Genomic DNA, 27,404 nt, shown 5'->3' with positions numbered 1-27,404 from the left:
GAAGCCGAGCGGTAGGCTGCGGTCGCGCGCACCGGGCGTGGCGCCCCCCAAGCCGTGGGATAAGATGGTCAGCTCCGGAGGCGGGGCCTCCCGCGCGAGACAGGCGGAAGGAGTTCGCTCCGCGACGGGCGGGTGGAGGGGAGTAGCGCGGCGCTGGAGTGCGGGCCGCGGAGCTGCGGGGCTGCAGAGCGGTGGGCGCTTCCCGAGGGCCTCGGGAGGTCGGCCTGGATCCCTGCGGGCCCGGAAAGGCCGTTCCTCGCCTTGGCCACGTTCCTCCTTCTCCTGTCCAGACCCAGACGAGCGCCGGCACCATGTCGGCCTACCCCAAAAGCTACAACCCGTTCGACGACGATGCGGAAGATGAGGGTGCCCGGCCGGCCGTGTGGAAGGACGACCGCGACCTCCCCGATGGACCCGGAGCGCCCGTGGACAGGCAGCAGTACCTGCGGCAGGAGGTGATGCGCAGGGCCCAGGCCGCGGCCGCCAGCACGGACAGGTCCCTGTCCCTCGTATACGAGTCCGAGAGGATCGGCGTCGCCTCTGCCGAGGTGAGTCTGGAGCAGGGCAGGACGGCCCAACTAGGCTGAATTGTCACACGAGGTCCAGAAACTTTAGCTATACAAAGAGGTGTGTGTCTTGAGTACTTGAAAGAGGCAGTTTACCCCTGTAATATTCCTTAGCTATTAGTAGAGATCGGGTTAGGGAAATGGAGTGTCTGTTTCTTATAATTACCTGCTCAGAATCCCGGATCTAGAGCTTTAACCATCCCTCCCCGAGTGACCCAGAATGGGTGAGGATTGTACCTGCTGGTGTGTGAAGTACCAGAGCAAATGGGCCTTGAGTTTTTTCCTATCACTGACCACTTCACCTCACCGATAGAGGTGATGAGATCTGTCTGGGCAGCTGCTGAGTAAGCCATAGCCCAAGTTTGGTCAAGTCTAGGGCCTAACTTTTACTTCCCAAATCCAAATGAAGATGTCCTAGATAGCATATGGTTTGTGACAGTCCATTTCTCCGATTCCCCCTTGTCAGTTCGTCTCTCCACCCATGGGAGATTTCAGGGACCCTATGTGAGGATTGTTCTTTCTTAGGCACCACATTTCTTCCTCAGCCTACTAATGAAATGGTTTTGTTTGGGCTTTTTTTTTTTAAGTTTTAAAAAATGTAATAGTAGATCATTGGTATATCAGCTAACATTAATCTAAAGCATTTGTAGCTTTGAAACTTAGTACTGGAACCTGAAGTGTTGTCTTCCTCCATGGGTCTCTTTGTAACTCTTTTCTCTGGCAGAGTTCATTCTGACCTGATCACTTACGATCTTGGGCAGTTTGAGGTATGTTGATTAATTTCTCAAATAGTTGTCTGGGTCATATCCCCATTGCTGCTTTCCTGGTTATTTTCCTTCCCCACTTCCGTTTCCTTCCCCACTGTTACAGTACAGTATCCCTCATTGGCCCATTTTCCTATCTTTGGCTTCCTTAAGGAAGTTTAGCTGTAATTCTCACATCTTATATCTACTGGGTTCCTATCTTTGAGTCTAAATGGCAAATGTTGACTAAGATTTGGGAGGATTGCCTAAGGTCTTAGGGCCCTAGTGGAGGAGTTACTTGAGGGTCCCAGGTCTAAGGAAGCCAAGTAAGGAAGCCAAGTTTGAAGGGACATCTCTGGAAACAGTGAGAACAATTGAAATAGGAAATCAGAATGATACAAAGTAGGATGTCATGGCAGAGGAGAAACTCCAATCTGGCTTTTAAGGCTAAGATTTAGACAGGAGTGAGGAGGAGGGAGAGGAAGAAGGGTAGGAGGAATGTTCATAGGGCAGAGAGGAGCGGTGCAAAGACACTGGACCCACCACAGGGTTCCTGGGCTCCAGTAGGGAAGTGATGCACAGGATATATTCAAAGAAAAGGCCCAGAGGAGGCAGCTTAGGAGCCTTTCATGGGCAGGGGAAAGTCTGTCCTTCAGAGGGAAGGAGACTCAAAAACATATTAGAGGTGAATGGTTTCACGTGGATTGTGGTGACACCCCCCCATGCTGCTCCCAAAGGCCCTTCTCTCTATGTAAGGGGGACGGTGAGAGCAGAGGCAGAGTGGTACCTCAGGCCTGTGAGGCTTGGACTGGGCTAAGGTGGTGTTGTTCTGAGAGGTGCAGTATGATCATGACTGGGCAGGTGACAGGCACTGTCATCATCGGTATGGTGACACTGAATTTTTCCAGGATTGAGTCCATTCCCAGTCATCAGAGGCCCTGGGAGGCCGGAATGGTCAGCACCCTCTCCCCACCCCACTCTGTACTCTCCAAACTGCCTTTGAATCAGTCTTTGATTCCAGTCAGAATGGGGATGGGAATGGGGCTGAGGTTGGGGCTAGTGAGCTCTTCCTGCCACTCAGTGTAGTGTGACTTCCAGCAGACCCAAGTCACCTGCTAACCTCCCTCCTTAGAGACCCAGCGCTGAGCTGTGCGAAAACATGATAGGTTTTTATAGAGGCTTAGGAATGTACAAATATTAGTTTGGGAAGATAGTCAGTTCCAGCTTGGCAGAAGTAGGAAAATTACTTAGGTCATCCTAAGTGAAGGAGAGTCATCCTCCTCCTGTGCAACCTGACAAGGGTTATTTCTCACAAAGAGTATAGCCACAGGTCATGACTGCCAAGGGACAGAGTTAGAGCAGAGCAGTTCCTAGTTAACTGGCCTGGTAAGCACAGTCCAGAACCGTGGAGAGACTTGTAGGCCACTCAGCTCTTCTGTTTTGCAAATGTGATTTATTTATTCTTTCTTTTATCTAAGGTTTAGCTTTTGTGAAGCGATATCCAATCACATAGTTCAAAATTTAAAACGTACAGAAGAGTAGGAAGTTTCCTCCCACCCCTCTGCTCCCACGCAGCCAATTACTGTCAGTTCCTTCAGTGTCCTTGTGAAGATATTCTATGGATAGAGACGTAGCTATAGTCCTTTCCTTTTTCTTTCTTTCTTTCTTTTTTTAATTTTAACTTAAGTGGATGCATTCTATATATTCTAGTCTGTACATTTTTTAATAGGATTGGAGGTTAGTCCCTAGTAATATATAATGCACTGATCTTTTTGTTATTGTTGTTTTTATGGCTGTGTCGTATTCCACTGAATGGATGACTTCTATTTATGTAGCCAGTCCCTCTAATGATAGGCATTTGGGTTGTTTGCACGTTTGGGCAAGCCTGTGGAGACATGGCTGCCCAGAGTTCCTTGTCCCCTCTGGCAGCTGAGCATGCTCCTGTACAGTTTTGTGAAGCCTGGGATCTCATTTCAGGGGAGTCCAGCAATAAATGTTAGACCAGGGCCTGAATGGCTGGCACAGTAACGCCAGTGAGACGGGAGTGGTGTTTGGTAGGCCATCACACAACCACGTAGGCATGGCTGACCACCTGCCCGACTGGCAGACCTTACTGTTTAACCCCTTCAGAGGTCAAGCATGTGGCTGAAGGCCCCCACCTAAATCACACTATTAGCATAAACTATCTGGCCTAGCCTAAGGACTCAGATAAACAAAGATACTCTTATCATGGTATTATAAGGGCCAGGAGCCAGGCAAGGCCTTTCTTTGGAACATAGAGGGTGTGGACAGGCCAGGCCTGCTGAGTTAGTCCTTAGTGAGCCTGGGTCAGCCTGCACTCAGGCAGTAAAGAGCACCAGCATCACTGCCTTTGCCCTTGGTGTTTTTTCATGCAACATAAGACTCCGTTTGTGTTTTTGAATCCACTCCATACTACTACAGTGAGACAAAGCCCCAGTTTGAGCATATTCCATGCTCATGTGTCCCTGCCGGCGCTTACGCATGTGTGTTGCCCTGGAAAGGGAGTGACATGAAGGAGATGAACTTCAGGTTCTAGGTTCAGCTTATTGACTCCAGATTGACCTCCACCTACTTATTATTGGATCCCTGAGTTTTTTTTGTTTTTTAAGATTTATTTATTTATTTGAGAGAGAGAATGAGAGAGAGAACACATGAGAGGGGGGAGGGTCAGAGGGAGAAGCAGACTCCCTGCCGAGCAAGGAGCCCGATGCAGGACTCCATCCAGGGACTCCAGGATCATGACCTGAGCCGAAGGCAGTCGTTTAACCAACTGAGCCACCCAGGTGCACTGGATCCCTGAGTTTAATTATGAGTTCAGTACAGGAACCTTAGCACTGACATTTTCCTTCCGAATCTCAGGGCCTGACCTGGTCAGGGAAGACAACCAGGCCCAACTGACCTTATGAGATGTATCAGCTGTGAATTGGAGTTGGGATCTGGTGGTCACTGCTGCCCTCTCCGATGCCTGCTGGGTCCTGCCTCCCTCATCTCATGCTCACGTTCCTCTTCCTCTCTCAGTTCCCCCAGCTGGCCCCGTGGCCCAGGACTGCTGCGCACATGGGCTGCTCCCTCTGCCCTGATCTCTTACCCCACCCCCCAACCCTTTGCCTACCTAACTTCTCAGCTTTCAGTTTCCCCTTCAATGCTACCCCATCGGGGAGCCTCCCTGACTCCCCCTTAAGCCAGGCAAGGAGCCCCTACTGGCAGAGTGGCCATCGTGTATGTGTAGGATAGCTTTCTTTTCTTCCTCCCCCACTCTGGATTCCCAGCACCACAGGGTTGTCAACAAATGAAAAGTGAAATGAAACTTGACTCACTGAATCCTCCACCAAGACTGTAAGCTCTGGCAGGGCAGAGATCTGGGGCTGGTTAGTTCACCCCTGAACCCCTAGCACCTGGAACAGTGGCTGGCAGAGTAATACTTGGTGGTGGGTATCTTGCACACCTCTGTCCTTCGGTGTGTGTTCTCTATCAGCAGGGAGTCCCTGATATGTTCACATTCTCACAGGGCCCGGGGACATAATCCATCTGGCCAGAAGTCGCCCCATGTAGGACAGAGTATACCCTCACAGGGTCTTCAGCTGTCTTTTGCATTCTCTCTCTCTTTTTTTTTGAAGATCTTATTTATTTATTTGACAGAGAGAGACAGCGAGAGAGGGAACACAAGCAGGGGGAGAGGGAGAGGGAGAAGCAGGCTTCCTGCGGAGCACGGAGCCCGACGCGGGCTCGATCCCAGGACTCTGGGATCATGACCCAAGCCGAAGGCAGACGCTTAACCAACTGAGCCACCCGGGCGCCCCGTCTTTTGCATTCTCTTGCTTCATCAGGAATCCTTGTTTGACAAAGAGCCACAAACCAAAGGGGAATTGAGACACCCCCTCTCTCTGTGCTGTTGCCCAGCATAGTACCACTGGCCCAACCAGATTTTTTTCTCTGACCATTTTCTTTTTTCCTGTTTAACTTACAGAAAACTCCTTTTAGCGCTTAAGGTGGGGATGGGGGGTGGATCACCTGTAATGTTAACATCTGAGCTTTGCATGTGTGCCCTTTACACTGAGGGTACTCTCTGGAGCTCCCTCCCCTCATAGCCGCCCTTGTCTTTCCATGATCTCCATTATCCCAGGGACCAATGATGATATGCATGGCGTCCCTTTTGGGGGACAGGAAGATGCCTGGGGACTGGAGTATTTGAGGCCTGCCTTTGTGATGGCTGGTGCAGGGTCTGCCTAGCTTGTCCTTCCCACCCTGGCACTCCTGGTATTTGCTCTGCCAAGCCCTTCTTCCTCGTTAGTTAGAACCAAGCACTTGGAGCCTGGTCCTTTCTTCTGCCTCAGGGATGGATTTCAGCAGAAGTTCCTCCTCTGCTGGCCTCCTGACCAGATCACCTCCAGTGAACACCAGCTTCCAGCTCACAGAAATTTCCAGAGACCAGAACAGCGCTCACTTCCCTGGCCTGCCACCGTCACAGATTTCTCTTCACTTTGATTGTAACATCTAAGTGAGACGTTTGGTTTCCTTACCAAGTCAGCGCAGTGATGCAGACTCGGAGTTTGAGAGACTGTGTCACTTGTGAACAGAAGAAAATAAGATCTCACTGTGAATTGGGGAAGGTTTTGTCAGCTACTTGTTACTTCTGCTACTCTCCAAATTAAGGTCGGGAGGCCGAAGCAAGAGGGCAGGTGGTTGGTGAGATGAGCCACCACAAGAGACCTCACTGTCAGGGAGGCCGAGGACCTGGCTCCTGGTGTGACAGAGCCCTGGCCAGCACCCACCCCGGGCAGCCAGGCACCTCTCCTGCTTCATATTCTTCATCTTCTGCAGCAGGGGAAATCAGGTGGTGGGACTGGACTGTTGGCAATATATCAACTCAAAAAACACGTAAATGCTGGAGAAAATAATTTTAACCCTAATTTAGAGCCTTGCCTTATTCCAGGAAAGACTTACCTCAGAATGGACATGGAGATGACAAACCTGAGGTATTGGAAAAAGGAGAAAACTCTAGATAAATTAGCAACTGTTTTTTTTTTTCTTCTAAAACCGAGTTTTGACACAGTCCAGGCATTTGCAAGAATGACACGGTCTAGAAAAGATTTTTCCTTTTGTTTAAAAGAACCTAATGGTTTCTTCAGACGTGTCTCATGAGCTGGTGAAAAACACTTAAACATTCAAAGCTGTAAAGCTCAGCAATTCTAAGTTTATTTCCAAAGGTTTTTTTGTTTTCTCTCTACACATTATATTTTAAAATTTCATCCACTATAAACATTGAGAGCTCAGATTACTTGTTGGGTCCCTAAATGTTCTAAAAGCTTTCTACTAACGTTTTTATAAGTAAAACGGGCTCTAATAAACCCATTATGTATATTTTTCCTTTTTATCCTTCAGTTGTCGGAGGCATTTATTCAAAAATTGTTCATGATTCTGTTTTAAGGTATTAAGAGAGAAATCTCTAAAGATTGTCTGCCACAGGTAATATAACTGCTGAGCCACAGACAGATGCAGGGTTGGAAGATTCAAAAGGTGGTGGAGGGCAGGGACTGCCTCACGAAGTCAAACAGGAAAAGCTTGAGAGTCTCCGGGCTGGAAAGGTGGGTCACAGAGAAGGAACACAGCTGGAATGGCCTGAGATAGGGGCGAAACAAGTTTGGCACGAAGAAAGGAAGGTATTAGTGTTACTGTGGTGGTGAGTTCACATGCACCGTCGGAACCATCAGCTCTTTTTTTTTTTTTAAGATTTATTTATTTGAGAGAGAGAACATGAACAGGGGGAGGGGCAGAGGGGGAAGCAGGCTCCCTGCTGAGCAGGGAGCCCCACATGGGGCTTGATCCCAGGACTCTGGGATCATGACCTGAGCTGAAGGCAGCCACCCAACTGACTGAGCCACCCAGGTGCCCCCGGAACCATCGGCTCTTGAGGAATATGATCTAGGCTGTCCCCATGGCCACAGAGCATCATCCACTTGTCCTTTGGCAGTCCAGCAAGCCACTGCTCTGAGTGAGACACTGGGGACCCAGTGAACAAAGCAGGTCCCTGCCTCATGGAGCTTGCATGCTATAAAAACTAAAGTAGATTGAGGGTGTAGAGGGGTACGTTGAGGGTAGAGAAAGTTCTACTTTAGAGAAGGTGTTCAAGGAAGACTTCTTTGAGGAAGTGACCTCTGAGCAGAGACCTGAATTAAATGAGCAGAGCTGTACAAATATCTGGAGGAGGATCATTACAGGCAGAGAGAGTAGCATGTACAAAGCCCTGGACAGAATCACCTTTGTTAGAGGTTTTAAAGGTGAAACTGTGGGTGAGTTGGAATCAGATATTAACAGGGCCCAGAAAGGACCCAGCACCTCGCCTGTGAAATAATTTGAAGGTGTGACCAGGGCCAGGTGGCTCCAGTGACCCAATGGAAATCCCATATCTGAAAAGGGGGGAGTACAAGAGCCATAGTCCATGGGGGCAGTACCAGGTCAAAGCCTGTAAGGTTCACAGGGGCCAGGAAAGGGGGAGGGCTAAAGAATGTGCTGCCAGTCCATGCCTCGTGCATCTTAACATGGTCCTGTGAGCCAGCCTCATGTGGGCAGGAGGGAAGAGAACTCGGGAGCAAATACGAAAGAAAGCCAATAGAAGCAGGACAGGGAAGGGCAAAGGAATGTGTTGTCAGAAGGGGAAACGTTCCCTCACAGATGGCAGCATCTGTCCCCATACGTGCTCTCTGAGGGCTCATGACAAACCTGCTGTGTGTGGTCCCCTGCAGAGGGGAAAATTACAAAACGGTGTAATGCCATCACCTCTCATTTTCCCCAGGAGCTCGATCGTCAGCGAGGTGTCTTAGAACGCACGGAGAAGATGGTGGACAAGATGGATCAAGATTTGAAGACCAGCCAGAAGCACATTAACAGCATTAAGAGCATGTTTGGGGGATTCGTCAATTACTTCAAATCCAAACCAGCAGAGACGCCACCCGAACAGAATGGCACCCTCACCTCCCAGGCCAATAGCAGGTGAGTGGATCTTCAGCCATCCAGATATGAAGTAGCTGAAAGTGGGGGTTAGTGCAAATGGTCAAGACTTTCGGGGCACCTGGGTGGCTCAGTCGTTAAGTGTCTGCCTTCGGCTCAGGTCAGGATCCCAGGGTCCTGGGATCGAGCCTCCTGGGATCAAGCCCCGCATTGGGCTCCCTGCTCTGAGGGAGGCCTGCTTGTTCCTCTCCCACTCCCCCTTGCTTGGGTTTCCTCTCTCACTGTCTTTCTGTCAAATAAATAAATAAAATCTTAAAAAAAAAAAAGAAATGGTCAAGACTTTCAAGCCTCTTCTAGTGCCTTAAAGGGACCCAAGATCTTTGTAAGTTACTCATTGGAAGGGATTCGTCTTCACACGTTTTGAAAAAAGAAACATTTCTCCAGCGCTCCTGATGATGTTTATTTGATAGACATCCAGTCTGCATAAATTGGGTCTCCAATAAATTAAATTACGGCTCCAGTAATTGTAATTTGAAAGAATATTCACCTCAGAAAGCTTAAACAGTATAAATGTGGCTCACTTCACAGAATTTTAAAAATTCTTTAAAAAGTCTTTATATCCAGGGCGCCTGGGTGGCTCAGTTGGTTAAGCATCTGCCTTTGGCTCAGGTCAGGGTCCTGGGATCGAGTCCCACATTGGAGTCCTTGCTCAGCAGGGAGCCTGCTTCTCTCTCTCCCTCTGCTGCTCCCCCTGCTTGTGCTCTCTCATTCATGCTCTCTCTCAAATAAATAAAAATCTTTAAAAAAAAGTCTTTATATCCAAAATTTCCATGTCTAATTCTGTCTGGCCCTTTAATTTTATTATTTTTTTTTTTTTAAGATTTATTTATTTATTTATTTGAGACAGAGAGAATGAGAGAGAGAGAGAGCACATGAGAGGGGAGAGGGTCAGAGGCAGAAGCAGGCTCCCTGCCGAGCAGGGAGCCTGATGTGGGACTCGATCCAGGGACTCCAGGATCATGACCTGAGCCGAAGGCAGTCGCTTAACCAACTGAGCCACCCAGGCGCCCCTGGCCCTTTAATTTTAAAATTAGCGATTATTTTACTCAAAAGTTTCGGTTAGATAATAAAGTAATATGTGTAATTTGAGCAGGTATTTAAATATCATGTGTACAAAGAGTCAAGTTTCTGCTAAAATAGATTACTATTCATATCTCAGACCGTTGTGTTTATTTTTTATTGTAAAAATAATATAGTCATATTATAGAACATCTACACCTTACCATAGCACAAAAACTCAAAACTTAGTTTCCCCCCCACTTACTCAGTGTTTTCAAAGCTGCAGTCACAGTGTTCATTTAGTTTTGTTTTGTTTTGTTTTATTTTTTTTTAAAGATTTTATTTATTTATTTGACAGAGAGAGACACAGCGAGAGAGGGAACACAAGCAGCGGGAGTGGGAGAGGGAGAAGCAGGTTTCACATGGAGCAGGGAGCCCGATGCGGGGCTCGATCCCAGGACCCTGGGATCATGACCTGAGCCGAAGGCCGACGCTTAACGACTGAGCCACCCAGGCACCCCTGGAATACAGAATGATTTTTTAAGAGAAAATTTTTTTTTTTTTAAAGATTTTATTTATTTATTTGAGAGAGAGAGAATGAGAGACAGCATGAGAGGGAGGAGGATCAGAGGGAGAAGCAGACTCCCTGCCGAGCAGGGAGCCTGATGCGGGACTCGATCCTCGGACTCCAGGATCATGACCTGAGCCGAAGGCAGTCGCTTAACCAACTGAGCCACCCAGGCGCCCCTAAGAGAAATTTTTTTAAGCGCATAACTGATGTACAGTAAAGCGCACCCATCTTAAGTGTGTATTGACACTTTCACTAAACGGGTGACTGCTTAACTGTGTATACACCTGTGTGGCCATCACCTAGATTAGGACATAGGGTGTGGGAGGGAAGAAACTGGGAAACTGTTTCCACCTCAAGTGGCTCTGGGGAGAAACAAGTACAGGTGAAGGAACTGAGGATGTAGCGGAAAGACCAGGCAGGTGAATCTTTGGGATTTACGGAGAGAGAACTACAGAAGGGGAAGAGGCGGTTGGTTGGCCCGGGGGCTATTGCCTGTGGATACGCTAGCCGAGGTCATGAGGGTTGGTTTGTTTTGTGGCTCAGTCCTAATCACCGTCCATCCCTGATTTTCCAGCTTGACCCTGATCTCAAATACCTGTCACTTTTTCCCCCCAATTGGGGTAGTTTCCGGGGTTGTTTATTTAGTTGGGTTTTTTGGATTTTATTTTTTTGTTGTTGTTTGGTTTGGTTTGGTTTTCAGTTTACAAATCAGAAGGATGTTTTGTGTCCTCCTTTTTAAAAGGGTTTATGTGTTATCAGAGGAAGTTTAGATGTCCGTTCACTTTGGACTAAGACATCAGCATGGTTAAATCTATGATGTAATGTGTAATTGCTTCTATAAAATGAGTAAATCTTTGTAATCCTGTCAAAACCCCTATTCCATAAATACAGGGATATTCTGATATAGAAGCTTTTTTTTTTTTTTAAAGATTTTATTTATTTGAGAGAGAGAATGAGAGAGAACACATGAGAGGGGATAGGGTCAGAGGGCAAAGCAGACTCCCTGCCGAGCAGGGAGCCTGATGCGGGACTCGATCCAGGGACTCCAGGATCATGACCTGAGCCGAAGGCAGTCGCTTAACCAACTGAGCCACCCAGGCGCCCAATATAGAAGCTTTTAAAATAAGTTTCTCGTATTCAAACTTCTGTCAAGTCATATGTATCCTGTGTGTATCCTTGTTACACAAACGCTTCGGCCTTTTCTGAAGTTTTGTTTCTTAGTAAGCCATTTTGGTTTTGCTGACAAAGCTTCATAAGCTGCTGCTTCCCATTTCCATTTAAAGCTCATGGAGGGGGTGCCTGGGTGACTCAGCTGGTTAAGGGTCAGCCTTCGGCTTGGGTCATGATCCCAGGGTCCTTGGATTGAGTCCCACATTGGGCTCCCCACTCTGTGGGGAGCCTGCTTCTCCCTCTGCCTCTTCCTATGTCTCTCTCCGTCTCTCATGAATAAATAAATGATAAAAAATAAAAATAAACAAAGCTCATGGAGAGGTCCCTTTAGATCACAGATTTAACCACTCCCTAAATTTGAAACTCTCTAACTTATCCAAGACTTGGTTGCTGACCAAGAGCCACCACTCTTCTTATAGTTCTCTTAACCATTTGTACTCTCCCTAGAGTTGGCTTTTTTGCCATTTTTCACAAAGAAGCCAAGTTTTTGTCATTTAAGTGTTACTATGTGAGCACAAAGGAAAAAAGTCAGCTTTGGGGTTTGTAGCCTGGGTAATGGGCAGGTGGGCTCAGCTGCAAGCATCTGCTGCTTACGCTGGCCAGGCAACACATAGGACTCACGACTGTGCTCAGAGAAACCAGCTGTGCGTTCTAGACCTCCAGTCACTGCTTGTAAGTAATGAAAGCCTCAGATTTCAGGAGGCTCTGCTCTGTTCTACACATTGCTGGAGCACTGGGGGCCTATGGGGGCCTACAGTGCCTTTAGCCTGATGGGGTCCAGGCTTGCACCAGTGGGGAGCCATTAAAGACTTTAACCAGGGCACCTGGGTGGCTCAGTTGGTTAAGCAACTGCCTTCAGCTCAGGTCATGATCCTGGAGTCCCAGGATCGAGTCCCGCATCGGGCTCCCTGCTCAGCAGGGAGTCTGCTTCTCCCTCTGACCCTCCCCCCTCTCATGTGCTCTCTCTCTCATTCTCTCTGTCTCAAATAAATAAATAAAAATCTTTAAAAAAAAAAAAGACTTTAACCAGGGATGCCTGGATGGCTCAGTTGGTTGAGCATCTGCCTTCAGCTCAGGTCATGATCCTGGGGTCCTGGGTTTGGGCTGTGTCAGCCTCCCTGCTCAGCGATGGGGGTCTGCTTCTCCCTCTACCTCTCCCCCCGGCTTGTGCTTTCTCTCGATCTCTCTCTCAAATAAATAATAAATAAAAATCTTAAAAAAAAAAAGACTTTAACCAGAGTGGGGTGCCTGGGTGGCTCAGTCGATTCAGCATCTGACTCTTGGTTTCAGCTCAGGTCATGGGATATGGGATGGAACCCCACATCAGGCTCTGCTCTCGGCAGGGAATCTGCTTAAAGATTTTCTCCCTCTGCCCCTCCCCCCGCTTGCGCTCACGCACATGCGCATTATCTCTCTCTCTGTCTTTCTCTAAAATTAAATCTTTCAAAAAATCAAAAAATAAATAAGGACTTTAATTGGAGAGGTTCATACAGGGTATGTTAGAAAGATGCCCGGCATCTTTGGGTAAGGATTGGAAAGGCAGGGGCTCATCCAGGTAAGGATAAAGAGGCAAGGCAGAAGGAGGGGCCGGATTTTGGGGATCTGTGGGGGGATTGAGGGGATGTTTGCATGGCTTGCTGGGAGTGGAGGTGTGCAGAGAGGGCATACATGGAGAATGATTGGTTTCCAGCTTGGCCAATGAAGTGGCCAGGGCACCGGTCAGCAGGGTGGAGAAGAGCAAACTGTGCAGGAGGCCCAGCTTCTGGGGCGGGGGAGCCCCTGCCATGCCCGCAGGGGTGCGTGGAGTGTTAGGCATAGTCCGAAGATCTCCTGAGTTACCTTTTGAAATCCCTGTCTGTAGCAGGAGTGGGCAGACTAAGCTTTGTGGGCCAGGAAGCAAAATCAGAGATATTTTATAGGGACTTACGTTAGCAAGAAAATAACAAATTTTTAATGACGGCATTAAAAAAACGAAAAGAGGAATAATTGAGTACAATTTTTTGTAACATAGGTCTACTAATGAGAAAAAAGAAATTATTAACGGAGGTTCAAAGTTAGTGTTCTCTGTCATCCAGTCCATTGCCAGTGGTCATCTGTAAAGGCAGTTCTCTGCTTGTGGTCGTACAAAATCAGGTGGTGGACCAGATTTGGCCCATGGGTCACGGTTTGCTGACTAGTCTGAAGTACCCATTTGGTCCTTTCATGTGCTTCTCTTCCCCCTGGTCCTGGGATTCTCGTTTTCCTGAAGGAGGGCCACCTAACCAGATGCTGCTCTTCTAAAGCAGGTGTCTCGGAGGTTCGCCGTGCTGCGGGCTGTACTCCCAGGAGCTGTCGATGAATATCCCTGCTTTGGTCAAAGGAGGCATTTGCTTTTTGCACACGGGCACTGCTTGAAAAGACTGCATTGTCATAGGTACTTTCTCTTTCTAAATGTTCTCTTTTCTTAATTTTTATCCCAAGATTGAAAGAAGCCATAAGTACCAGTAAAGCACAGGAGACATGGTACCAGGCCAGCCACCCAAACCTCAGGAAGCTGAATGACTCAGGTCAGTGGGGACCTGTGCTTGGCCACACTTGAATTCCAGTATTGGCCCTGGCGTGGATGGGGGACAGCGGGGACTCCAGCTACTGTCGTGGGTAAAGGGTGTCGGACCCAGTGCCACTCCCAGGGAGCTGGAAGTGTGTGTGTTATGGCATGCTCATCCCTCACCCCGTGGAGGATGAAATACGGAAGTGGGGGCCTGTGTCCCATTGAAAACGAGCCTGCTCACCATTAGTTCCTGCCCCTTGTAGCTCTGAACTCTTCCAGCAGTGAAAAGACAACTGCAGGAAAACCTCTGTGGTAAGGGGTAGAGCCTTCCAAAAATGACCTGTCATCCCCAGACCCAATGAATATATTGGGTTCTGTGGCAAAAGGGGAATTACGGTTGCTAATCAGCTGACCTTGAGATGGGGAAATTATCCTGCATTAACCATCTGGGCCCAGTGTAATCACAAGGCCCCTTTATAAGTGGAAAGGGAGGTAGAGGAGAGATGATCAAAAATTGGAAGATGCCCCGCTGCTGGCTTGAAAAACGCAGGCAACCTCTGTAAGCTGGAAAAGGCTAGGAATCAGATTCTTCCTAAAAGCTGCCGGGAGGAACACAGCCCTGTTGACACCTCGACTGTAGCCCGGTGTGACCCGTCCTGGATTTCTAAGCCCAGGAACAGAAGGGTAAGTCTGTGGTAGTTGCTGCACAGCAGTGGGAGACTCATGTAGCCCTGAAGCCCAAGGGGGCGGAGAAGCAGCTGGTGAACAGCGTGTGCAAGGTCGATTGTGTGTGGTGTCCTGTCGTCCTCTTGTTATCAAACGATAGGCCCAGAAGCGCCCCTTATCTGGAAGGGAATTTCGGCGTCCTGGGAGTCCCCGCAGAGACCCCTGGAAGGGGGCCCGGCACGTTGGACGGTGCCAGGAATCGAATGCTTCCTGGGCTCCCTTTTGAGGAAAGCAGGATGTGCCCTGGATGCTCCAGAACCCACCACTCTCATGGTTGACACAGCTCAGGAGAGGCCTGATGAAAAGCCAGGGGTCAAGAAAGATGGAGATACCGCAGTTTAGTCTGGGAAGGCGAAAGCCATGGGAGGAAATGAGAGAAAACTAAAATATGCGAGGCCCACAGAAAGTCCAAGCCCAGCATAGCCTGAAGAAGTAGAGTAGGAGGCCTGCACCCAAAAGTCACGATTTCAAAGACTTAAAGGGAGTTTTAATTTGCACGGTGTGTAAATTAAAACTGAAGAGCCTTAAAAAAATAAAATAAAAAAGACGACACCGTGTGTGTGGAATGGCTTCAGTAGGTTGTAGCTGGAGGAAATACACCAAGTCTGGAAAGAGAAGTTCCCCCAAAAGATAGAAACTGGGATGATAGGGCTTTTCTGTGTGCATTTAGAAACTGCAGTTCAAGGAAGATTTGAGGCAAATGTGCATTATTTAGCATTTCTTCTTTCCTTGCTTGTTGTATTTGAAGCAGAAAGAGAGCATAGAAATACATTTCTAGAAGAGAAAGTCATCCACGATCCTGTTTCCATAACATAGCTATTTTGATTTGGAAGATTTAGGTTCTTTCACTTTGAAAGAACTCAAGTGTACATTAAAAAAAAAATGAATAAATAAGATATATGCACTTCTATTTTAACATCAATGATCATTTAAAGTTTTTTGCTTTCTACAAAAGATAATTATCATATGATCTCACTGATATGTGGAATTTAAGAAACAAGTCAGAGGATCATAGGGGAAGAGAGGGAAAAAATGAAACGACGAAACCAGAGAGGGAGACAAACCATAAGAGACTCTTAATCATAGGAAACAAACTGAGGGTTGCTGGAGGGGAGGGGGGTAGGGGGATGGGGTAACTGGGTGATGGACACTGGGGAGGGTATGTGTTGTAATGAGCACTGGGTATTATAAGACTGATGAATCACAGGCCTATACCCCTGAAACCAATAATACATTATATGTTAATTAATTGAATTTAAATTAAAAATGTATATAGTTTGGAAAAACAAACAAACCTCAGATCCTGCTTGTTGTTGTTTTTTTTGCAACATGAATAGCAATTTCAGACCCCATCGCTGGAGGGGCCGGTCCTGCCGTGAGTACCGAGGCTTACCCGAAGAACCTACACCTTCGAGCCTGTCACCAGAAGATCGATAACAATCTAGGTAAGGCGGAAGCTCCGCCAGCCTCCACAGACCACTTATTCAGGACGCTTGTGTTCCCGACAGCCCGTGCTGGGCCCAGCCAGCCCACCAGTGGCCAGCAGTTTCTCGGGACCACACCATGGTGTCTGCCTCTCCCTCCCCACTTGTCAAATCCAGTATGGTCGCGGCCACCTCACCCTTCTCTCTCTCCGGAGTCTGTCCACTTGTGTCCATCCCCACCTCTCATCTGGGCTGTGACAGCAGCAGGGACCGGGAGTCCCCGAGGGGCCACACAGTGCGGCAGTGAGAGCCCCATCGTCATCTCCCTGTGAATGGGGCACAGGAACAGAACCCGCCCCTGAGGATGGGGGAGAGGGTTAGATGAGCAACCCCATACATCCCACGGGGAACCGCCCGACCTGGAAAGAGCGGGCCACTCACGTGGCCACTGCAGCAGGCACAGCCGCACAGCCGGGTTCCTTGTATTCCAGGTCCCTTGCCTGGCCTCTGGCCCCGCCTGCCTCTCCACCCCTCCTGCCCTCGTCACTTGTGGCTCCGAGTGCTTTCCCGCCCCTGGCCACCTCTGCCCGGAGTGTCCTTGCTCCGCGCTGTTTGAAGGTTGGCTCTTTCTCCTGCTGCGGGCCTGGCTTTCACACGCTGCACCCTGTTGGAGTCACGTACCTGCTGGCTTATCCGGTGTCTTCTAACCACACTGTAAATTCCAGGGAACACAGGACTATTGCAGTTTTGTCGCCACTCTACCCTTTTGAACGGAGGGAGAGAAACTAGTTACTTGAGGTTCAAGTGGGGGTGTGCGTGGGCTGTAGGAGCAGGCGCGGAGCGGTTTCCGTGAGTTCGTTCTAGGGGGCATCTCGGATATGCTGCCTCTTCTGACCTCCACCCCGCGAACAGGAACCTCCACCACGGTTCCCTGGGTTGCTATCAGTCTCCCAGCCCTGTTGGGAGATGGCAAAGTGGGTGAGACCCAAGTAAAATCTCCCGCTGCTCTAAAGGTATCTAGTTGGAGACAAAACTGAGGCCCATGATGATGCACATTGAGTGTCTATGCTCAGACTTCCTCCTCCTGTCTCCCCGCAGAAAGGACACTGAGGGCCCCTCCCCTGGGTCGCCCAGAGCAGTGGCCATTCCAGCAGCCTGGAGCGAACAGCATGACAGCCCATTAGGCAAATCCACACTCTTTTTAACAACATTTAGCCTTTGTGTCTGAGTATTTAGATTCATCGTAGAAAATTATGAAGTCAGGTAAATGCCATGAGGAAAGAAACACCTGGAATCCTATTGTCCAGTGGTAGCCACTGATTTGGTGTCATTCCTTCTGTTTTTCACATACATATGTACACACGTGGATGTACAATGTCAGATGTACGATATCATTCAGTATGTACACTTCCATATCCTGCTTTTTTATTTATATTTTGAACACTCCCCTAAACTTCTTTTCTCTTAATTAAATTTCTTTGAAAAGCACCACTTTAGCAGTCTCACGCCCTGCTCTTGGACACTTAGGTTATTCTCATCATTTGCTCCTGGGCATTCCTATGAGCAAATCTTTGGCCGCATCCCTTGGGCATTCCTATGAGCAAATCTTTGGCCGCATTTTGTAACTAGGTTGCTAGAAATGGAATTACACAGTCAGGGAACAGAGCACTAAAAGAGATCTCCATAGAAACAAGACGTCAATTGGAGACAATAGACATAAGCAAGAACAAATAAAAGAACCATAATTGGCCCACCCCACAGCTCACCACTGCTGCCCTCCGTGTGAATATCGGCACCAGGCCTGCGTGGCCAGTGCCTACCGGCAGCAGGGGAGAAGGCCCATCTCCCCACTCCGCACACCCAGGCAGGCAGCCACCCCTTTACTGGGTCCTCTGGACTCTACCCTCCAGAGCCAAAGGCTTCAGGCAGAAGAAGCATGTGCTGGGATGTGAACCACTCCAGAGACATACAGAGGGACTTGAAGGCCTCCCCACTGAAGGTTTCCCTACCCAAATAGTATCACTGGCGCCAGCTGGAGAGGGAAGGGGGAGACCTATGGAGGGGCCTGGAGTTCAGGGAGTGAGGTGGGGAGAAAGGGTAAGTAAGTGCAGCCCACCCCCGGAGGCTCAGGTGGTGCGGTTGGCACGAGACTTACAGCGTGGGCAGGCAGGTCCCAGCAGGATGCAGTGCAGCATGCTGAGAAGGGCTGGGGTGGCACTCTGGAGCCATGGGGCCCACTGACACAGGCTGTGCCCGGCTGCCCTTCACAAGTTTGCTTCTTCCTTCTTACCACACTCCCCCCACCTCCCACCCCTGCCTTTATCTCAGGGACTAGTGCAAGTCTCCCTCTGACGGCTGCTCCCTTGTCTGGTGGCTTTACTTTATCACACTTTCTCTTTTCTTTTAATCTCCGTATACCTATTGCTTGTCCTTTTCTGTCCCAACTGCCAGCGCACTCCCTGAGGCCTGGGGTGACCGCACAGACTTTACTCTCCATGGAATGCAAGGTCACGGGTGTCAGTAAATTCAAGAAGCGTAGAGCTGAAGACAACGTTTGAAAAACAGACTTGGTTCTGCTTAGATTCGTGGTGCTAGTGCCGAGTGTTTGTGTATTCTGAGCTTTCTTCACTTAATGTTCTATCTTTAATTCAGCCACAAAAAGGCTTATGAAGCACCTCCTCTTCTCTAGGTTCGCCAGGGCTGAACCTTTGCCAAAAGTTGTGTGCTCCACAGTCCCCGTGGGGCTGGCCCCAGGCAGCATCTCTGAAGGGACCCAGCACCTTCAGCCCTTTGTTCCTTTTGACACGGGGACCCTGGACTGCAGGGGTCTCTGCAGCCAGTCCTGGCTGCAGAGTAGACAAAGGAAGTGGTGCCGGCCCAATTCAGGTTGTGTCGTGCCCCAGGACATTCACAGCATCGATGTGTTCATGGATCTGAAAAGTGGTAGCAATGAATGAATTGACATAGGAAAATGTGAATTATCGTAACATAGGTGACAAGACCTCACAGCATTGGGTCCAGTGGAAACATCTGTAGTCCATGTATTTTCTGGGAGAGCACCCCAGGTGGCAAGGCAGGGACAAAGCCCCCATTTCTCTTGCCGCCTGCGGAGTGGAAGGAGGGGTGGGATGCGGCCTTCTCCAGGGGGGAGCCTGGGGCAGGAGTAACCCAGGTGTGGGGGCTCCCTTTGGACAGGGGCTTCCCAGGTCTGTCTCCCAGATAGGTTTCCAAATAGGGATCCTCATGCTTGCTACTCCAAATCTGCTTGATTTAGCTTTAGGGAGCTGGAGGCAGAAGGAAGGAAAGCTGGTACTGTTGAGTTCTACCCACTGATGTGGGGTTTTTGCTCCTGAAGAGCAGGCCAGCGGGTCTGCCTGTTGGTTACCTGCATACCTCTCCCAGGTACTCACCGTGGGTCTGGGGAGGGAATGTGTTTTCTAGGCCCCTCTGTACTTCTCTTTTTCTCGGGTACTAACTGATCTTGCAACGTGCCGCAACCTACTAGAACGTTCAGAGGCAGCTGAAAAATTATGTAGATCTGTATGTGTTTTTTAAAGCACAGGAAGGACAGACACGACTGTGTTAACAGCGGTTATCTTGGGCAGACATCTGGGGGAAGAGTAGCTTTACGTGAAGCACGTATTACTTTATATGGGGTCAGCGGGTTTTCTTTTTACTTGCACATGTTTTGGAAAACGTAACCAAAGCCCTAGAGTTTTACCTGTCTTATGAGAAAGAGGACTCGGTGATGGGAATGTTGCTGAGCACCGGGCATGGAACAGGCAGCGGCCCCTGATGCTGTGACTTCGCTCAGCACTGTGTGTCCTTTCCCTCCCCGACAGATGAGCTATCCGTGGGACTAGGCCGGCTGAAGGACATAGCCCTGGGGATGCAGATGGAAATCGAGGAGCAAGATGACATTCTTGACCGCCTCACAACCAAAGTGGACAAGTTAGATGTCAATATAAAAAGCACAGAAAAAAAAGTCAGGCAACTTTAAACACAGAGAAGGCTCTCCACTCCGTTGTGATGAAAAGAGCCCAAAGATCTTTTAAACTCCCCCAAAGTTGGTTTGTATTGTTTTAGTGTGTAACGTAATATGTGTTTGCAAATGTTATTATACAGCGGGTCCTAGGAGATGTCGTTATGAGAAGTGTGTGTCCCACTTTTTTTTAGAGCCATCGCCTCTCCGTTCTCTGAACTGAATGCTTAGAGTTTTAGTCTGAGCACAGTAGCCTGGCCCTGAGTATCTCGGGCCTTTGATGAGCATGCTGGCATGAAAGGAACAGTTGCGTTTCTCACTTTCACGAGCATATGGAAGGAGGTGGGCAGAATTTCAATCCTGGAACCACCAATCTCTATGTTGGGGGGCAGGGGGGTCCTTCCCACACCTTGGCCTACCAACACACACACACACAGCACATTTGCAATTCTCTCAAACCCCAGAAAAGGATCAGTGTTAGGTTCACACTGTGATTCTCTCAACACCCTGGAAAAGGATTAGTGTTCAGAAATGGAAAGTGTCAGCATTTGCTGTTTGGTTGACAGATGTCACCTCTTCCCTCCTGACCTCCATCCTTGGCATGCATTTTAGTAGGAGGGGTTCAGATCAGTATCGCTCACCGTGATGCCTGGAAATGCGCAGGGAATTGGGTGAGCCCTGCTTCCCCATGCATTCACACCTCTATGTCACTGTCCAAGGTTAGGGATAGATGTGCCACTCTCTCAAGCCTGCCCAGGGGCCGACTGGGGGGTCCCCTCTACGGTTTGTGGGAATGGAGCATCATATAGACAGTGCCTCCACTGTGTGCTCCTCCCGTTTGGGGGGCACCTTAACCCAGCCTCGGGGGTGGCAGTGTTTGTTCAATTCCTGGGGTCTCCTGACCCGTCTAGGATTCCCACCCATTCTTCTTGACCTCTTGCAAGATGACTTGACTCATCTCTTGGTTCTCTGCCACCCCAGTTGGAGGATTGGAAGGCCACAACGATGCTGACTTGTTGGCTTTAAAAGGAAAAAAAAAAAAAGCCCAGACATTATCATTTTAACTGGCCCAGCTTGTTCTACACAAAAACATTAATCTCCTTACAGAAATCAATTTTAATGAATGCTTTTAAGTGATTCTTTCTTTGTAAAGTGACATTCATTAAAATTGATTTCTGTAACGAGATTAATGTCCTTGTGTTGGTACCTCCAGCAGAATAATTGAAGCCAGAAGACCCTTGTCTTTGTACAAAGCAGATTAATTACAATATTTTGAAGACGGTGAAAGGGGCTGATTTTAATAAGGTTAGGTCAGAAAATTTAAAACAACAGTGTGTTTCACCTTGACACATGGTGCTGTCTATGTGACCTTCACCACTTTGGTTCTGTAATCTAGAAACAAAGTCCCTTAAAGGAAAGGAACTCTCTGAAATGCTGCAACAAGGCATCAGTATTTATGTAGCAGTTCATTTGTAGAAGTTCTAGTCCGTTGATGCATGACGTTCCTCAGAACTGACAGCTTCCATCGGCAAGTACAACTTTCTGTCATGTTCCAGCCTCGTGGAGTCTGATGGACGTCATTATGAATATCCCAGTACGTGAGGACACAGTTAGAGGTAGTCAGGTTAGGTGTTTATCAGATGAGCTTGTCATGATTATTCTGTTGACTAACTGGTAAAAGGACGAATCTTAAACCTATACCTAGCCCGAACAAAATGAGTTCGGAGGGCTACAAAATGAGTTCGGAGGGCTTTCAGCAAAAAGGCTGCTGACAAGCATGAAGCCAGAATGCAGAATAGCCTCTGTGTATACATTTCCACTCCTGATTGTTTCTGACTTTTTCCTAACACCTTCCATGTATGTCATGATAGCTGTTTTCTGTTCATCATCATCAGGCAGAGGTTCATGGAGATTAGTCATTATACCTCAGATGTAAATTTATTTTTTTCAAACAAATTATACATGTAAAGGCCACCGCCAGACATTCTCTTCCACAGCCTTCCATTTGCACAATGAGATTAGTGATTTCACTGACTTGAAGCAAAGTGGCATGGGATATTTGTACCCTTCCCTGTCTTTTGTGAGATCACTGAAGCCAGTTGCCCCTCCTTTTTTCCCCCCAAGCATATAGAAGGAAAGCACAGCTTCTTCTAGAAATGTGGCTTCTGACAATTTACACACATGTTTTATTCACTCTTGTTTAGACCCTCTTTCACGAAGGCCTTGAGGCACTGTCTCCAAGCTACATGCTGGCCAGTGGCTTCTTTCTGTTGGGTTCCCCCTCTGCCCGCATGCCCATGAAGGACCAGTTGTCGATTCTACTTTATAAAGCAAAGTTGTTTGCATTTTCAGAGAGCAAAGGGAAACCTCGGGCCTCCAGAATCCTTGCACATGATGACTGTGATCAAAATGAAAACATTTTATCCTCTCAAACTAGACACATCTATCTCATGGAGATGCTCAGAGGTGCCCGAGTTGGCTGTGGGTGGGCTTTGATACCACGGACAAGACCAGTGAACTCACCCTTCCTGCCAGATGGGGTCTATAAGACACGTTTGTATTTCCACAGTTGAGCTAGGAACAAACTGTGCCTTCAATAAAGCGGCTTTTCTAACTTTAGGGTGGTTAATATGTGAAGTGTGCTACTAACTTAAAAATAAGTGCATTCTCCTTCAGAGGAAACTATTTCTAACATCTAGTGATCTATAACCTAACACCAGTGGAGTTGCCTTGTCTTTTTTGCATTCTTGTAGGAAAGGAAACCTGAATTTAACTCAGGTGGCAAGAAAAAAACTCATAAGTGCATTTTAATTCTCTTTTTCTAACTTCTGTTTGTGAATATGTCCTTTTAAGAGTACACTACACCAATTTAGTAAAAAAAAAAACAACTCTTACACTTTGCCTATATAGGCCTTTTCTCAGAATTTGTAAGTTACCACTGTTCGCATCTTCAGGTCTGATAATTAAATGTCTTGTGTACACAATGATGAGCCAGTCATTAAAAGTACTCGGGGGTGGAGGGGAGGCATTTTGTTCAGAGTCTGTATCGGAACAGCTTTTAAGCTCCATGCCTTCAACTCAACAAGTGACCATATTATGTGAAATAAAATGTGAAGTTTTTTTAATCAGATTCTGTCTCCCACGTAGTCATTTTCAAAGAGCGGGTAGAGGGGCTCCTCCATGTTGAGCCTTCATATATTTGGTCCTTGCTGCCCCATCAAGCCCTATAAACAAGCTTCCTTCTTGAGAAACCCTCTCATTTCATCTTTCAGAGTGCTCTTCTGATCTGTCTCCTACCTCCCGGACCACACTGCAGCACTGTCTAGATAAGGGCTCAGCAAACGGTAAAGGGCCAGAGAGTCGATGTTTTAGGTTCGTCAGCCAGTCAGTCTGTCACAACTACTCAGCTCCTCCATCGTAGACCAAAAGCAGCCAAAGACAATATATAAATGAGAGTGTGTTCCAATAAAGCTTTATTTATGGACACTGAAATTTAAGTTTTATATATTTTCACATCACAAAATCTGATTATTTTGATTTTTTTTCAATCACTTAAAAATGTAAAAACCACTTAGTTGGGGCGCCTGGGTGGCTCAGTCGTTAAGCATCTGCCTTCGGCTCAGGTCATGATCCCAGGGTCCTGGGATCGAGCCCCGCATCAGGCTCCTGCTTGGCGGGAAGCCTGCTTCTCCCTCTCCCACTCCCCCTGCTTGTGTTCCCTCTCTCGCTGTGTCTCTCTCTGCCAAATAAAGAAATAAAATCTTAAAAAAAAAAAAAACAACACTTAGTTCATGGGAGGTACAAAATATGGTGGACTGCACTTGACCCATGGGCCATAATAGTTGGCCATTCCGTTTAGAGTGCCACGAGGTACTCCTAGGGGTGGGAGGATGACAGATGGCTGGCCACTGTATTCTGCAAGTGGATCCCATCAGGGCTTGTGGCCCCTCTAAACACCATAGTTCACCAAGAAAGGAGAGCAGGCCAGCCTAGCCTTGGCTCCACTCTCTTGCCTCCACATTGACATCTGACCACAGGCATAGGAATTGCTTCTAGATCTGAAAGCTCTTAGAAGGCACCTGGAGCCTGGACTAGGCCATCTTGAAAATCATATCTGTCAGTGGACTGGCTGCCTGGATCCCAAAGGCCACTCTGGCTTAATGGATATCACCTCTGGGCATCATTATAGATAAGGAATGCTCAGGATCTGAACATAGCAGTAGACTCTTCTGGGAAGATGAGGGTGAGGTGTTACATAGAAGCAAAAGCAAAAAAATCAAGGTGGCTCTCATTTGGGAGCTGCAGGTAAAGGAACAGCTAAGGTTTGGGTTGTGGGTGGGCAAGACATGAGGGAGGTAGGCAGGTCCCAGATGAAAGGCCTTATGGGCCATATCAAGGAGTCAGAGAACACTGACCTTCCACGACAGGGAGGCACTGACGGAATCTAAGCAAGAGAGTGACATGACCAGATTTGCATTTTGAGAGGACCATAAAGATGAATCACAGCATTATTTATAAGAGCAAAAAGGCCTGGAAACAACCTCATTAAGGAAATGATAGAAGAAATTGTGGCTCACCCCCAGCTACGGTAGACAGTTGCAGTTATGGAAAGTTTCCAGAGCATATAGGATGATGCTTGCAAGATTTACATTATGGGGAAAGAATGGACATAAAATTGATTATGCACTATGGTCCCAATTTTGTGGGAAAAGCAAACCAATATGTATATTTCAAGGGGGGAAATCACCCTTAGGTCAGTGAGGAGAACAAGCTGGGAACAGGCTAAAGAGAACTCTGTAATGGTTCAGGTTCAGAAGAAGGGACCCACACTAGAGCATGACAGGGAGCGAGGAGGGGGGTGGGCCCCAGTGAGCCTTAGGCAGGGCAGGCTTTAGTGATGGATTTGCCAGTGAGGGAGGCATTGAAGATAACAGGTTTCTGACCACAGGAACTAGTAGCAGACGATTTTAAGGAATACAAAAACACAAGCAAGTCTGGGGTTATGGGCAGAGGAAAATGAATTTGAAGAGCTTTGGGACATCCAGACAGATTGCAGGTGCTGGGCCAATGGTTGTGCACAAAACAGGCCAAAACCCCTATTCTCAGGGAACTCACATTCTCATGGGAGAGAAGATAATACACAAGTAAGAAAACAATTAGTATGCTAGAATTCACCATGCAGGACTGGGGCTTAGGAGAGAGGTGCAAAGGACCTGGGAGTTATCAGATTATAGGTGGTGATTAAAGCCGAGCAGGTGAAGGAAAGGGCCTGAGGAGAGTGAGAGGAAGCTATGACTGCGCCCTTTCGGAAATAGACACTAAACGCCAGAAGCCTCGAGATGTTGATCTTTGCACTTGAAATTCTCCCGGAAGAATGACCCAAAGCCTAGGCAGGAGTCGACTCAAAAGTAGGCTCAAAGCAGGGAGTGAAGCAAGTCGTTACAGATGTGCAGGAAACTGCTTACCTGACAGAGGCCCCCAAGGCCAGAGAGGAACCTTCGAGACCAACAGCGCCTACGGGCCACTTAGAAATTAACTTAAAATCCAAGTTCTGCTGTGGGTTGATTCAACTTTTTTTTTTTTTTAATGTGTTTTGTTTTCAAGTTTCCATTTTTGGAGATAGGCTAATGCTGATCATGTCATCCCACCACTTAAAAAACCCTCTGTTGGTTCCCACTGTGGTTATGACAGAAGTGTCATTTAGGGAAGCCAGTTGGCCAGCTGAGGCGGCACATGACAGACCTCCATGGCAGCACAGATGGTGGCCCCTGAGTCCACAGGCCCAGAGGTGGCTCGTCTCCTGCGGATGCTAACCAAAATCACAAAGACTTTTAAAATGAGAAGGAAGTCCATAATTATTCATGTACAACAAGAAATGCAATCATCAAACCATTTAAGCTAGGATGTAAGCTCTCTGAAGCTGGGACTCAGAGCATTGTGCCTGGCACAGGGGAGGCATTCGGTAGGTTTTTATTAAGTGAATGGTTAAAAAAAAAGAAAAGTGAAATTCTTGGCCAAAAAGTAGTGAAAAATGCAAATCAAAACTACAGTGAGGTAGATATCACCTCATGCCTGTTAGAATGGGTATTACCAAAAAGACAAGAAAAAGCAGGTGTTGGCGAGGATGTGGAGAAAAAGGAACCCGTCTGCACTGTCGGTGGGAAGGTAAATTGGTGCAGCCACTACGGAAAACAGTATGGAGTTTCCTCAAAAAATTAAAACTAGGGGCGCCTGGGTGGCTCAGTCGTTAAACATCTGCCTTCGGCTCAGGTCATGATCCCAGGGTCCTGGGATCGAGCCCCGCATCGGGCTCCCTGCTCCGCGGGGAGCCTGCTTCTCCCTCTCCCACTGCCCCCGCTTTGTTCCCTCTCTCGCTCTCTCTCTCTCTGTCAAATAAATAAAATCTTTAAAAAAAAAAATTAAAACTAGAACTACCATATGATCTAGCGATTCCACTTCTGGGTATTTATCCAAAGGAAATGAAATCACTGTCTCGAAAAGATATCTGCACCCCCATGTTCGCAGCAGCATTATTTACAACAGTCAAGACATGGAAAGAACCGAAGTATCCACTGATGGATGAATGGATAAAGAAAACGCAGTGTGTGTGTGTATACATGGAATGAAATAGTATTCAGCCAAAAAAAAAAAAAAAAGGCAATCCTGCCATTTGTAACAACATGGATGGGTATTGAGGGCATTATGCTAAATGAAACAAATCAGACAGAGAAAGAAAAATATTGTATGACCTCACTTAGGCATGAAATCTAAAAAATACCCACAGAGACACAGAGAACAGTTTGGGGGTTGCCAGAGGTAGGGGTGGGGGATGGGTGAGATGAGTGAAGGTGGTCAAAAGATACAAACTTCTAGTTTTAAGATAAATAAATTCAGGGCGCCTGGGTGGCTCAGTTGGTTAAGCGACTGCCTTCGGCTCAGGTCATGATCCTGGAGTCCCGGGATCGAGTCCCGCATCGGGCTCCCTGCTCAGCAGGGAGTCTGCTTCTCCCTCTGACCCTCCCCCCTCTCATGCTCTCCCTATCTCATTCTCTCTCTCAAATAAATAAAATCTTTAAAAAAAAAATAAGTTCTGGGGATGTCATGTACAGCATGGTGACTATAGTTAACAATACTGTATTATATATTTGAAATCACAAGAAAAACATAACTGTGAGGTGATGGATGTTAACTTACTGTGGTAACCATTTTGTGATTATATACATGTATGAAATCATGTTATACACCTCAAGCTAATACAATGTTATATGTCAATTATATCTCAATAACACTCGGGGGGAAAAAGTGAAATCCTCATCATAACTGAAAACCCTGTTCTCTGTAGGAATGCTATTGAGGAACCAGGTTAAAATCCGATGATGGCTTAGTTCTGATTCCTTCCCTAGACTGAGCACCACCAGGCAGAGCCATACAATATTCACCCTCGCATCCCTAATCCCAGTTCCCAGAAGATGCTCAGCACACCATGTGTGCTGAGTTTATTCATCACATAAATGTCCATTATCTCAGGATCTTAGAAAGGGCTTCTTTTTTCTGAATTTTAGTCCACATTTGCTCGAATGGCTCCCAGGAGTCATTCTTTCTTCTTCCCAAAGACAAAGCCACAGTCTTGCTTGGTCTAAGTCGGGCATGGCTTGCCCCATTCT

At 47.6% G+C, this 27,404-nt stretch overlaps 1 protein-coding gene across 1 annotated transcript; it reads left to right on the top strand.

The window, feature by feature from the left end:
- Nucleotides 1–120: 120 nt before the first annotated feature.
- On the top strand, nucleotides 121–22,870 carry SNAP29 (synaptosome associated protein 29). Its single transcript, XM_034989193.1, has 5 exons — nucleotides 121–548; nucleotides 8,124–8,320; nucleotides 13,539–13,624; nucleotides 15,672–15,779; nucleotides 19,601–22,870. Exons 1-5 carry the CDS (start codon nucleotides 312–314, stop codon nucleotides 19,756–19,758), a joined length of 786 nt encoding a protein of 261 aa, XP_034845084.1. The 5' UTR covers nucleotides 121–311; the 3' UTR covers nucleotides 19,759–22,870.
- Nucleotides 22,871–27,404: the final 4,534 nt, after the last annotated feature.

The sequence above is a fragment of the Mirounga leonina genome, unplaced genomic scaffold (assembly GCF_011800145.1).
Source record: "Mirounga leonina isolate KUSES-001 unplaced genomic scaffold, KU_Mleo_1.0 Mir_481, whole genome shotgun sequence".
NCBI classification, from domain to species: domain Eukaryota; kingdom Metazoa; phylum Chordata; class Mammalia; order Carnivora; family Phocidae; genus Mirounga; species Mirounga leonina.
Note: the sequence above shows the minus strand (reverse complement) of the source record. Positions and strands in the feature narration are given on the sequence as shown.

Coding starts and splice junctions, on each gene's coding strand:
- SNAP29 (XM_034989193.1), top strand. CDS start 312: ATGTCGGCCTACCCCAAAAGCTACAACCCGTTCGACGACGATGCGGAA. Junction 8,321..13,538: donor ACCTCCCAGGCCAATAGCAG/GTGAGTGGATCT, acceptor TTTTATCCCAAG/ATTGAAAGAAGCCATAAGTA. Junction 15,780..19,600: donor GAAGATCGATAACAATCTAG/GTAAGGCGGAAG, acceptor CCTCCCCGACAG/ATGAGCTATCCGTGGGACTA.